The 14,425-nt window shown below is 39.6% G+C and overlaps 1 protein-coding gene across 1 annotated transcript in view; it reads left to right on the top strand.

Annotated features, from left to right (window-relative positions):
* LRP2 (low density lipoprotein receptor-related protein 2) overlaps window positions 1-14,425 on the top strand; it is a 175,961-nt gene that overhangs the window by 40,390 nt on the left and 121,146 nt on the right. Inside the window, exons 6-10 of the mRNA XM_010849414.1 lie at window positions 9,311-9,421; window positions 9,723-9,836; window positions 10,561-10,680; window positions 12,073-12,225; window positions 13,694-13,813. Of these exons, the coding sequence (XP_010847716.1) occupies window positions 9,311-9,421; window positions 9,723-9,836; window positions 10,561-10,680; window positions 12,073-12,225; window positions 13,694-13,813 (618 nt within the window). The remainder of the gene's footprint in view (window positions 1-9,310; window positions 9,422-9,722; window positions 9,837-10,560; window positions 10,681-12,072; window positions 12,226-13,693; window positions 13,814-14,425) is intronic.

The following is a 14,425-nucleotide window of genomic DNA, read 5'->3' as shown; positions in this document are numbered from 1 at the left end:
TCATGAAGGACTTTATTTACAGAAGGAGGAAGTCCTACCTTGTGCAAGAACAAAATGGGTGACCTGTGCCACCAGCCTGCATCTTTATCCCTTATTTAGGAATGGATAAAAAAAATGAATGCTTTATTGCAATGCAATGGGACTTGTGGAAATGCTATTTTAGGCAAAATAAAAGGCAGCCAAAACAGACTGTTTGGATTTATTCCATGTGAAGACCCTGCGGCCAAGTCTCAAGTCACCAATACAACTCCTCATGACTTTGCCAGTGGGCCTTCTGGAAAAAAAGCTGGCAGGGTTCAGGTAGCTCTTATAGGAATGAAGGAAAGGAAGTGAGTTTTGTAAAATGTCTGGGCTGAAGTTCATAATCAAGATTTTGTTTATATTTTTTTTAAGTACATACAAATAATTGTCGAACTAGAGTTAAAGCTCATTGTTTCTGGAATCATACAAGTCATGAATCCTTCAGGGTTCATGGCCCTGAAGTGAATCTCAACATGTAAGGGGGTTTTACAATGAGATCTCTTTCTTCCTATTTTTCTCTACCTTGTTTATTTATTGCTACATGTTATTTAAGGACTAGTATAAAAGAAATTTAACAAATCAGAGGAAATGAAAAAAAAATCCTTGTACTTCCTTGTTAGTGCCTTGATCTCCTGGCTATAGCCAGGTTTGTATAAGAAGGAAAGGAATGACCTGGATCAAAGTGTTTAATAAGTGCCAGCATGCAGGGGGCAGGATTGCCCTTATTTTGTTTTCCCTCTTTGTTTGGAGATCCTGTGGGAAGTGAGAGGGCATCAACCACTATCTTATTCAGTTTTCACATTAGTACTATGAGGTACTTTACAAAGATCCCTAAAGATCATCAAGAGGTAAGGGTGGATGAACCAAGATATTAACCTAGGTCTAAATCCTAGGCCCGTGCCCTTGGAATATTTTTCTTTTGTATAAGATGTTTACAGAACATTTTGCCTCCAGATTACATAGCTATTTTATTATTAAAATGATACATTCAAAGCTTTTTATTATGGAAAGTTTTAAATGTAATCAAAAGCAGAGTGATTGCATCAGCTTATAGCTAATTTTGTCTTACCTATATCTCCTTGTTTTTCTTTCCATTATTTTGAAGTAGTTCTCAGATGTCATACAGTTTTGTCTTTAGGTAATTCAATATCTAATTGCTAACATACAAGGAAAGACTAAAACATAATGCTATCAGCTCTGCGTGCGTACTCCATCACGTACGACTCTTTGTGACCCCATGGACTGTCACCCACCAGGCTCCTCCATCCATGTCCATGGGATTTCCCAGGCAAGAATACTGGAGTAGGTTGCCATTTCCTACTCCAGGCATCTTCCCGAACCAGTGACAGAACCCACGTTTCCCACATCTCCTGCATTGGCAGGCAGAGTCTTTACCACTGCACCACCTGGGAATCAAGTAATCAGATATCCATCCAGTTTTAAAAAGTTCTCCAATTGGCTTATTATTTTTTATTTGAAATAAAAACCCAAAGAAAATTTATATTTTCTTTACACAAGTCAGTTAGCAACTGACTTGTCCTGGAGTTGCCCATATTTTTATTTATTTTTTTGCTTATTGCACTCTCTAATGTTTTTAAACTGCCCCATAACTGTACTTCCTGGAAATTGGTAGTTAGATCTAAAATAAGTTTCTTCAGTCTTAAAAATAATGACATTTGGGTCCAGTAATTATGGTGGGGAGCTGGCTCGTGCATTGTAAGACGGCTCTCACTGTCCTCTAGTGGCCTGTGTCCACTGGAAGCCAGTAGCACCTCCCAACTGTGAGAACCAAAAGTGTTTCCAAACAGTGTCAAATGTCCTCTGGGAGCAGAATTCCCTTCTCCTGCTCTATCTGAAGACAGCACTATCTAGAAACTTGTATAGTAGCAAGGATGTGTGTGTCTGTATGTATGTAAGGACACCAGCACTTTGTATATAAAGGTATGTATTTCCATCAGGAGGCACCTCATGTCTAACTGTCCCTTTGTGAGATTAGCAGCCACTGATGGTCATGTTAAGATCCATTTAGTCATAGGGGTACTTAGCTATTTTAAACATCATTTCAAATATATAGCAGCTGTTTATTAGTTGTTCCACATGGTGAAGGATTAAGTGAGGCTTTGCCAGAAATCATTTTTGTGACACTTTGTTCTATTGTTTCTGCAGTCATGATGCATAGGAAAATTACTCATGTACAGACAGAATCAGTTTATGAATATGGCTTTGTCTATTTCTCAGGAATAATATTGTCTGTAGAAATGAGTCTTCTAGGCACTAGAAACACTTAAATATAGTGATGGATGTTGGAAAATTGCCAAGAAGGACTTATTTCTTTTCCCCAAATATTTGAAAGGATCAGGAAACTTGACTCTGTAGTTCATAGTCCTGCCTGTCAGCTCAGCCCCCTAGGGATATAGTTCTTACTCCTTCAAACTTTTAAGGTCAAGATCTTGAGCTGTGTCAATTCCAGGCACTCTTTTTACAGAACAAAGAGTGGTGTGTAAAGGTCCACTCAGGCAGGGAGAAGGGAGAGGAAAGAATGAGTGAGATGATGAGGAAGGCAAGGGTATGAAGTCCCAATAAAAGGATTATCCTTGAAATAAATTGTTTCTTATTGTATTTGATCTTTTTGTCTGCTGTGTTCCTATATGCATAATGCACAGATATTTATGGTTATTCTGCTGTTTGGGAACTATCTGAATTGCGTGTGTGTGTGTGTGTGTGTGTGTGCACGTGCGCACACGCATGTGTGCTCGTGTATGTGTATAGCTGTGAAATAGGTAAAAGTTCATTTTCCCTAAGTTATTTTGCTCTTCAAGCTGGCTACCTGTAAAGTGGCACTTTCTATTAAACAGCTTGTTAATAATTATTTTTTAAGGAACAGAGATTCGAAACTGCCATCTTTGTTGCTTTTAATGAGATTAGCATCAAGGGAAACCCACTCACTCAGAGTCCAAGATAAGCATCAGAACAGTACAGCAATTATGGGTCATTCAATCATGGGTCATGCACTGCCTTTTGGTTGTTCAAAAATAGTATAATTTTTTCTAGTTAAGTAAACAGATTATTTCATTTTTATCAAGTGCCATATTAGCATGCTTTTGGTGTGAGTAAAACTACTGCTAATTATCATTGGTTTGTAGCCTTCTCTTTTGTTACTTAGGAATGCCAAAGAAAGGGTCAAATCCCTGTTACAATGAAGGCTTTCTTGCTGGTAATCAGCAGTGTTTGGTCTGCCTGCCACTGGGGTGGCTTTGTCTCTGACGTTTTATTTCCATTGACGTTCTGTTCTTTAGAATTTTGTATACTTTGGGCTTCCCAGGTGGCTCAGTGGTAGAGAATCCAGCTGCCAATACAGGAGACACAAGAAATGTGGTTCAGTCCCTGGGTGGGGAAGATCCCAGGTGTAGGAAATGGCAGCCCACTCCAGTATTCTGAAAAATTCCATGGGCTGAGGACCCTGATGGGTTATAGTCCATAGGGTCGCAAAGAGTTGGACATGACTGAGCAACTGAACACATACCTCCCTCTATATATGTCTAACTGCTGAAACTCCAGCTGGGGGCATCATTGGGGGTGGGTAGTGAAGCAGAGAGATAAGTCATTCTGTGAACAGTTATGCCTGGTGACAGACATGTTCATCAAATTCAGCCTTGCTCTTACTGTTCTCTCTACTGCAGGCGAGAAGGAAGAAGCAGAGAGATTGAGCCTTTTTTTTTTGTTTGTTATGATTCTCGCAGTTTGAGATAGGATTCAGAACCCTGATTTCTTGAGGAAAGAGAAAAATCTCCTATTTAGTCTTCATCTTGCAAGCACATTATAACTATCTCTCATCTCTTAAAAGATGTTAAGATCTGTCTCAGCTGTTACATAGAGTTGTCTTTAATAACTGTCTCCATTTCCTCTTTCTTCCTTGAACTCACTGAAAACTGTCCATCTCCATTCTCCCCAAAACATTCTTTTTTTTTAATTTATTTTTTAATTGAAGGGTAATTGCTTTACAGAATTTTGTTGTTTTCTGTCAAACCTCAACATGAATCAGCCATAGGTATACATAAGTACATAGCTATATAAAAACATTCTTGAAAATGTCACCAATGACCTCCATTTTGCTAAACCCAATGGTTCTTGTTTGAACATCACCTTATCAGAGAGCTACTCCTCACTGTCACTCTCTCTCATTTATTTTAATGTCTGTCCTCCTACTCTCCTAAATAAATAAAAAAAGTTCTATGAGAGCAAAGATTTTATGAAGTTCATCACTTTCTTTCTAGTACTTAGCATGTGTACGAAGTCACTCAGTTGTGTCTGACTCTTTGCAACCCCATGGACTGTAGCCCACTAGACTCTTCTGTTCATGGAATTCTCCAGGCAAGAATACTGAAGTGGGTAGCCATTCCCTTCTCCAGGAGATCTTTCCAACCCAGGAAATGGGTCTCCTGTATTGTAGCGGATTCTTTATCATCTGAGCCACCATGAAATATTTTCAAAAAGCTGTGCTACTTATAATTTCAATTATAATCTCTTTATCCAATTCTTATTGTGGTGTCTAGGAAGATGGATTTCAATAAATATATGCTACATTATTCCTTGGAACATTTGAGGCACAATTTTCCATTCTGTTTCTCAGTTATTCCAACACTAGGGCTCATGTGAGATTTTTATTATTTTAAAAATTCATACTCTGTCAGTGTTTATCTCATTTGCAGATTTTGGTGATAGCTCTGTATATGAGAAGAAGGCACTGCAGATCCAAAATCTTTGGTGCAGGCTCCTTGGGTGCTTTTTAAAACTTAGGTCTGAAATCAGTTCACCACAAACTGAGACCAGGTAGGGATTTAGGACTTAGGACCCAGTAGTTTAAAGGGAGGCTGGTAAAGAAACTAGGTAAGTTAATGTCTTCCCTTTTTTTGCTTCAGGTTCCTAAAAAGCTGCTCAGACTAAACTTAATGTTGGTCCAATTTTAGTAGCCCTTGGGACGATCATATTTGCTTTCTCTTTCCAAGGTACTGAATTACTATTTCCATTTTATAAATATTACTATATGTATGCTTTTCATTGAAAGATGCTTCTAATTATTTTTGGAAAGAGGCAGGAAATGCTTCTCTGTTGCCCACTTGCACTCCCTAGTCCATGATGACTTACTTCAGGGACTGAATTTAACCTCCTGTGCGGTGGGAGGTGGGCCAGGGAGGGGAGTAGGCTGGTCTTCTGCCACTTTGTGGTCCGTCTTCTTCGGTTTTTGTTTTTTGACATAGACTCTTTTTTTTTAAACTTGTAATTTTATATTCGAGTATAGCTGGGTGACAATGTTGTGATAGTTTCAGGTGGAAAGTGAAGGGACTCAGTCATACATATACATGTATCCATTCTCCCCTAAAGTCCCTGATGTGGACCATTTTTCAAGTCTTTATTGACTTTGTTACAATATTGCTTCTGTTTTATGTTTTGGTTTTTTGGCCATGAGACATAGAAATCTTAGCTTCCTACCAGGGATCAAACACACACCCCCTTGCACTGAAAGGCAAAATCTTAACCACTGGACGACCAGGGAAGTCACTGCGGTCTGTTTTTTCAGTATGGACTCTCTTGTTTGTCCTGGTACTCTTGAAAAGCTGTTTCTTAGCGTAGGGTTTCCTGGAATCCCTGGATTATATCAGATTGAAGTCCTTAGTAGAATATAAAATAATCTGATGAAATTTATATTTGACCTCACCTCTCCAGACTTACCAAAGTGAAATGAGAAACTAAATGGAAAAAAAAAAACCAAAAACTTTTTTCTTGGGTTGCTTCTTCTCTTTCTTTTCATAGGATTTTTTTTAAGTTTATCTATTCCTTTCATTCAATTTCATTCTTTTCCCTATAATTTCCTCTTTCTATTACTCTGAAGTCAGTCTGTAAGTACTAGAAATACCTATTATAGTGGTTAGGAATATGCATTGTGGGGCCAGGTTGACTGAATTTGAATTCTAGTTCTCCAGCTTACCAGTCATATGCCTTTTTTTCAAATTGTTCAACCTCCTTATACCTCAGAGAGGCATAGATATAAGGTCTATGAAATGGGAATAATAGTACCTCATTGGGATGTTACAAGAACAAAGTAAGTTCATATGTATTGAGCACTTGAACAGGCTTCTGAGAGCACATCGTTTTCAATACATGTTTTTGATGATTATTATTGTTTTTGCTTATTTAACTCTGTGGATAGTACTTTTACTAAGTGCTGGTGGTCAAACTAGTAAACTTTTTCTGGCAAATCATTACTCTGACTGGATTGTCCTGCCTCGGAACTGAACTAACAAAGTTACTTATAAAGGATGACTCTAGGACCTTGGAAAATCCCAGGTGTCTATCCAGGACTTATATCAGTGACTTCTTGTTTTCCTTTTAATCTTGGCTTAAGCATCATAATATACCTTTAAGATACCTTCTCTTTCTTTAGAATCAGTTTGTCTTCTTGGCTGTTTTGTCAAATTCTGAGAAAAGAATGTATTTAGAACCTTCCTGTGAAGATAATGAAGAGTAGTGCCTAATATCTGTGTCTTACTCTGCTGTGGATGATTTCCATTCGGGAAAGTCTGTGAGTTTCTTAAACCACCTCTTCCTCCTTGATTATGCAAACTGAGCTATAGCATGGAACTTTCTTGCTCCAAGCCAGATCATTAGCAGAGAAAACATTTCAAACACCGTCAAGTACCAATTCTACATGTATATGTGGAGGTAGCTCCCAATTTCGAGGAGCAAACCTGGACACGAATCATTTTGAAAAGTTGAGAAAGGAAGGGAGATGGAAGAGGATGTTCTTGCATTTTTTGTATCAGGTCAACTTTAGCAGTCTGGGGCTTAGTTAATAGGTACTTGTCAATCTTTCCATTAAAACAAAACTTACAAGGATGATATTCTCCGGTATTCTTATACAGTATCTTCTCTTTTACTACTCTTCCCCTTTACCTGAAGTCCTGTAGGGCATTTCAGAAACATGATGGATTTGTCCCATGGGAAAAAGTTTACAGGGTTAGACTCAGACTCTCCATCCAAGCAAATAAACCAAAAATTTAGACTTCAGAGAGTTACATTATCACCAAGTATTGTGACTTCCTGTTTTCTGGGGTAGATTGAAACTCATTAATACTGTTAGCTGTAGAAACCTTTAAAGGAAATAGAATTTGCTCATTTCTTACTTTGCTCAGTGTGCAACTTGGACCTTTTCCCTCTGTGGGGTATTCAAAGAGGGAAAAGCTTTTAGAAACAGTTTTCCAAATCTTCTGTGTATTTTGTGTTTTTGCAGTCCTTCCTATGGGCATCCCCGTACATTTAGTCAGGCACAGCAGAGACCAGAGGTGTGCAGGGCAAATTCTCAGCTGATTGACAGATTTATTATCAGCTTGGTCAGAGACAAGAAAGCTGTTCATACTTCATTCCAAGTGTCAAACTACTGACCTCTACCCTTACCAATATGGTTGGCATATCAGCTTGATGACATCAAGCTGGCCTTGTTGTTTGTGGTGCTGATGTGTTGTGTCAGCAAACTTTAGTTATATTAGTGGATACTAGTTTTCAGTGTGGGAATGGCCCTCAAAAAGGATGGGGAGAACAAGAGATCTGCCCAGCATGTTGGCCTCAGTTCCTTCATATCTACAATAATCACCTTAAATGAAAGAGTCCATGCATAAAATTTCTTCCTGATAGATATCTCCTTTATTGTAAAGAGGTTGGGTTGTCTAAGATTTCCTTCCTGCTTGCTGCTCTCTGAATAGCCTAGATGGCATACTACTATCCAGCGCAAGGGGAAAAGGAATCACTTGTTGGACTCAGCTGACTTCTAGGCATCTCTTGAAGGGAGAATGAATAAACTGAGCTATGTGACCCTTTGAAGATGCATTTGGGATGTGTACCATCCCTATGATGAAAAGACAGCAATAACCCTAAACACTAACTGGCTCTTGGTTGATTAAAAAATAAAATTTGCAAAGAATTAAATTTTATCAGTTATTAAATGCCTCCTATTTTAGTATACAGTTGATTGTGTGCAACTTGGCAATTAAAGTAATTATAGACACTTGGTAGACTAGTTTTGAGCTTCTGCAGATGAGAATATTTGTGCTTGCTCTTTTACTGTGGAACATCATGAAATGGGACTGCTGTCTGATCTTGGAGATGTACCCTTTTCTTACTGAAAAAGAAATTAGAGGAGAATCTGAGAATCACTATGAAAACAATCTTTAATGAAACAAAAAATAGACCAAGAAAGATAACATACTTGTGAGAGGGAGACTCTTTAAAGACCATAAAGAGCCAAAGTTCACACTATTTTTAAAAACTTTTCAACCTAAAAAGTTCAGCTGTGATAACTCTGGCACTCCCAAGCATTTCTTGAGCACAATGGGTAAATGACCTAGTTTCTGTACTGAATGATGGGGATTTGAGTAAGACAGGATCCTTGATCTTAGAGGATTTCATAATGTCATGGGGGAAACAGATAATCAGTGAATAGAACGGAGCCTATAGTGAGGGGGTCATGAGATATGTTCCAAGTCTGGGGAAGCACAGGGAGGGGCTGATAGTACCTTTTTCCTTCAAGGGAACATCCTGATTTTTCCACTGAGAGAAAACCAGGGTTAAAAAGCATTTGGCTAAAAGCAGTGAAGTGATCGTCAGTACATAATGTGGTAATGATTTGGGCTTGTGGCTCATACTGTGCTTTTGTAGAGCACACTATGCTTTTTAGAGTGCTTTACTAGACATTGTCTTTTGGAGGTTCCTGTATGTGTGGATGAGAAAATGGTGACACAGAAAAGATAAATAATTCAAGTAAGAGTAAATAGGTATGGAGTGGCACCCCAGGTCCCAAGTTTCTTGGCTTCTTGGCCTGTTTTCTTTCTTTGACCCTGCAGCCAAAGAACCAGCCCTTCATCTCCCAAACCATGTGTGATGGTACGTTGCTTTCCTGGGGTGTTATTTATATTATGTAAGAGAAGGTTCCATTTTGACAAGTTAAAATTTCTTCTCATTCTTCGGCTTGGAGTGCACAAGTCACTTTAGAGCCCAATTCCCTGGGCTTCCATTTCCCCCTACTATGCCCTCTCAAAGCACTGTGTACTTACCACATTAAGCACATAGTCCAGTTTGTAATTTGCTGTTTGTGTCATTCTTAGGTTATCCAAAGAATGTCTCTTTTGTTTACCAATATATGTTCAGCAGTTAGTGTCTAGGATATAGTAGTCACTCAAGAAGTGATTGCTAAGCAACATCTTCATTTAAGATTTGTGTGCTATTTCCATTCTTTCAGGATACCCAGTATGTGAGCAGCTAACTTGTGCCGACGGAGCCTGCTATAACACCAGTCAGAGGTGTAATGGGCAGGTTGATTGCAGAGATGCCTCTGATGAACGCAACTGCAGTAAGTAATATGCTGAAGCTGGTTTAGCCAGTTATGCACATTTCTTCTCAAGTTTGTGTTCAGTGAATTCATGTTGGTGGCTTGAAGTCAGCCATGGTGGAGTATTTTACACTATGGAAATTGGCAGATACAGTAAGTGAGGACTTTTATGTTCCTGGAGAACTGGTTATTAAACATTTACCAGCACACTGCTGCGTGGTAAGAATCTTTTGAAACTTGAGATAGACTCTTCCTATGAAATTAAGTGGCTACAGTGAAATTGAAATTCTCTTTTCTTTCCCCTTTTAACCTTGTGTCCCAGCTCACCGGTGCACGCGCACTGAGTTTCAGTGTGGCAGTGGGCAGTGCATTCCTAGAACCTACGTCTGTGACCATGAAATTGACTGTGAAGATGGCAGTGATGAACATTCTTGCCGTACGGTGACTTCCTCATTTTGGGTCATGCTCTTAGGAATGCTCTTGTCTTTGCATTTCCGCCCCCTACTGACGTATTATTCTTTTCAAATAAAAGTCACCTCTGGCAGAGGAAGCCAGAATATCATTTAGGGCCCATGGCGTGAGCCTCAGCAGTGTTGCTGAACTTAGACTTCTTTACCTTCCAGAGATCTGTGTAGAGTTGAAGTGGTGCTCATGGACAGTTTGCATTCTTTTCTTAGGCCACACAGATACAGGGTATATTGTATTACTGGATTTCCTTTCTGGCACCTGGGCTTATTTCAGTGCTAAATTGAGAGGAATGTGATATCATGGAATGAGTTGCTCAGAATCATTGAGTCCTAGAGAGCAGTTACTGTGCTTGTGGTCAAGTGAGAGAATGTTGGCCATTGACATTTCTGTAGCATCTTTGTCAGTCTGTATTCTTTGCTCTGTGTCAACTTATAGCTATCTTGTGTTTCATCTTGATGCACTTGATTTTCATGTCTTGAACCCAAAGCTGCTGTTTTCTTCTCCCCTTCTTCTTCTCTTTCTCTCTCTCTCTCTTTTTTTTTTTGTTCATTTTTGTCAAGATGGTTAAGGGACTAAATGGGCGTAGAAATTTCAGTTTCTTGGAGCTCAGTTTAGGTGGCGGGGTGAGCACTTTGATTTCTTTCCAAAGGTTTGTATCTTTGGAGTGTAGCTGTCATTTTATTTTCTTCCAGCTGCTTATCGGACCTGCAAAGGCAACGAATTCACTTGCCCTAACGGCGTCTGCATTGCACAGAGTTGGGTTTGTGATGGAGAAAGTGACTGTGTAGATAACGCTGATGAAGATGGATGCGGTAAGGAGGGGAAGAGCTTCTGATTGGAAAGTATTTTCCGATTTTCAATCAAGTGTTTTCCAGGTCTTGCTGTTCCTACTTTCCTTGTTAGAAATTATCTGTGTGACATGCAAGTTTCCAGATTGGCTGGACTGACAGGGAATTTTGGGTGAGGAAGAGTGGTTCCCCTAGCTTTTTCTAAAAAGACACAGAATTCAAATATAGCATAAATTATAATCCTTTCCTAACAGTAAGGCCAAATAGATAGGACAGTCTCTCCCCCTTTACAGCCCTATCTGAGGTTTTCTTTTTAAGACTTTTATCTTAATTAGATTTATCTATATAAAAGAAGTAGTCTGGGGAAGGAGCAAAAATAGAGGAATATGTGATTTGTCTTAAGACCTTACAACCATGAAGAAGGACTGAGCTGAAGATTGGTAGACGTAGGAGAGGCCACTATCGGGAGAAGTGAAAAGGAAATTGTCAGTGATATTCATCCCCTTCACTGGGCAGTTATCAGCAGTACCTCCAACAGCTTGGAAACTGCTAACACCCACACATAAAGCAAGTTACCTTTATGATTCTAGCCTGGGTATATTAATAATGTTGCTTGTTTTGGTTGGGAGCATCCATTGGTTTCATGTTTCAGTATTCCAAGAAGTTGTGTTCCAACTTGCTGGATTATAATCTTTCTTGTACTGTTGACAATTCACTAAAGAAACAAAACCAAACCAACCAAAAATCACACATCACACACACACAAACTCAGGAATCCTGACATTACCTTGATAGCTCTAGTTCTATTATTCATGATTTAATAACTGAATGTTCTCCTACAGGTTATTCATCTAGTTTGTTGATATGCTATGCTATGCTATGCTAAGTCACTTCAGTCGTGTCCGACTCTGTGTGACCCCATAGACGGCAGCCCACCAGGCTCCCCTGTCCCTGGGATTCTCCAAGCAAGAACACTGGAGTGGGTTGCCATTTCCTTCTCCAATGCATGAAAGTGAAAAGTGAAAGTGAATTCGCTCAGTCGTGTCTGACTCTTAGCGACCCTATGGACTGCAGCCTACCAGGCTCCTCTGTCCATGGGATTTTCCAGGCAAGAGTACTGGAGTGGGGTGCCATTGCCTTCTCCGGTTTGTTGATAACTCAGGCCCATTTCTGCTTCTTACTCTTATAATTTGGCTGGGAGTTGCCTCCCCGAGAAAGACTGGAACCTAAATAATGACATTTACCATTCTTTAGAATCTCAGTAAAAGGTCAGTTGTAGCATTAGAAACTACTTGTTTATTGTGAAATATCGGTCATTTGTAGGTTTCTTGTTTACCTGATCTCTTAACCATGTATTGAAAAATGTCTGGCTCTACCTCTTATATGGCCTATTGTAACTCTCTTTTTCCCCCACAGAAAGCAAAATTAATCGTACCTTTGAATGTTACCCAAATGAATGGGCCTGTCCAAAGTCTGGAAAATGCATCCCAATTTCTAAAGTTTGTGATGGGACTTTAGATTGTCCAGGAGGAGAAGACGAAAGCAATATCACTGCAGGACAACAGTGTGGTGAGTATGGAAATTTGTCTGGACATCTTTCAGGTAATGGTGTCTCTGTTTTTCTATAACAGATTGCCATAGATAGAGAGTATCAAATGGTGTTTGCGGAATGAGCAATTCCAAGACTTAGTAGCTCTAACCAACAAACATTTGTTATTTCTCACAGTCCTGTGGGTTGGCTACATTATTCTTTTGGCCTGAACCAGCTCACTCACATCTCAGGATGCTCCAGCAAAAGCATGGCTAGTCCAGGCGTGTTTGCCTGGTCATGGAAAGGGCAAACCCCAGTGAACAAGCTCTTCTAAGCCTCGACTTATGTCATGTTTCCTAAGTGTTCTATTGGCCAAAAGAAGTCACACTGACCCCAGATTTAATGGACTGAAGCAATAGACCCCATTTCTTGATGGGAGGAGTTTATAAATATCTGTGACTCTTCCTCCCCCAACCCGCTGCATCTCCTTCCCAGGAAGAATGGTTTTAATGGTAATTGTGATGACTCTAAAAGTATTCTGGAGATTTGTGATGACTCTAGAAGTATTCTGGAGATTTTATTCCCTGGATTACACCTGTGGAAAAAGTGTTGTAGCTTTACTCAAAAACTTCTGGTTTCAGGGATCTATACTTGGAGTTACTCACCGCCCTACCCCCACTCCATAGCCGTAGAATATTTTCCCACTATAAGCCATCACTTCTGTGGATAGCCGGCTGTCCTGTAGGAAAATGCAATTCATGGCCTTGATTTCTCTCTGAATTATCTTGTAGTTGCCTAACAGTGACCATGAACTGTAACCCTAAAGTTTTGGTGATTTCTTTTCCATGAAAAAAAGAGGCTTCTATGGTTTCTTTTATATTCCTCCCCCCCCCCCGCCCCCCCCAACCATTTCTTTGGAAGCCCCTTTAAACAGTCCTAGTGCAAAAGTTAGAAAACAAAAATTAGTTGAAGCTAGCTTGGATTCGGAGAAGGCAGTGGCACCCCACTCCAGTACTCTTGCCTGGAAAATCCCAGGACGGGGGAGCCTGGTGGACTGCCATCTATGGGGTCGCACAGAGTCGGACATGACTGAAGCGACTTAGCAGCAGCAGCAGCTTGGATTAATTAGCTTTTTAAGTTAAAAGTTTAGTGTTTAGTGTTCAGTGGCTTGGAAATTCTTAGGAATATCCTTCTATTCTTTCTAGATAGAAGAAATAGATATCTAGATAGATAGCTTTCTATTAGATAGCCTAATATCTTTCTAGACACAAAGATAGACTTCTGATCAGATTTTTTTCATGAACAGCACTTCTGATGCCTTGTGCTTGCACTTAGTTATAATGAATTTTTAAAAATATGTGCTGAGTTTTTATTGCATCATACTGCAGGCTTGAATGGTGTTACTGCATACTTACTGAGCTTTTACTTTGGAAAGTTCTTACTTCTTATAAATCAGCTTTGTCCGGAGATCACCTTTCATTTCACAAAGTCTTTTTCTCTGTTTAGATGTGAATCTGTGTCCGTCCTTGGGATGTGAATACCAATGCCACAGGTCACCAGGTGGAGGGATGTGTTACTGCCCCTCAGGTTTTATTGTCAACCAAAATAGAACCAATAACTGCGTCGGTAAGTGACAGTCTTTCATCACAGTGCTCACGGCACTGGGGGCGCTCCCTTTAACATCAAGAAGTTTGTATTTGTGGAGAGGAGGATCTGTTAACAAAGAGCAACACAGTCTTCATTGAAAACCTGGCCAATATGAAGTTTTAACTCTGAGACACTTTTGTGAGGTACCCATGGCAAAAGAGTGGTTGGATGATGAGTGAGTAAGCTAGCTACTTATATATCTGTCCAGTACCTAATGATGGAGGTTGTTCTTTTGATATATTGTGTATTGCTGTTTTATATATTTGGAAGCAGAATTATATAGCCATACTTGCTAAATACAGTTGGCCCTCCCTATCTGGGAATATCAATAACCTCAGATATGCAGATGACACCATCCTTATGGCAGAAAGTGAAGAGGAACTAAAAAGCCTCTTGATGAAAGTGAAAGTGGAGAGTGAAAAAGTTGGCTTAAAGCTCAACATTCAGAAAACGAAGATCATGGCATCTGGTCCCACCACTTCATGGGAAATAGATGGGGAAACAGTGGAAACAGTGTCAGACTTTATTTTTCTGGGCTCCAAAATCATTACAGATGGTGACTGCAGCCATGAAATTAAAAGACACTTAATC

Source organism: Bison bison, unplaced genomic scaffold (genome assembly GCF_000754665.1).
Source record: "Bison bison bison isolate TAMUID 2011002044 unplaced genomic scaffold, Bison_UMD1.0 scf7180017864282, whole genome shotgun sequence".
Lineage (NCBI taxonomy): Eukaryota > Metazoa > Chordata > Mammalia > Artiodactyla > Bovidae > Bison > Bison bison.
This window is presented reverse-complemented; position numbering and strand designations above follow the sequence as displayed.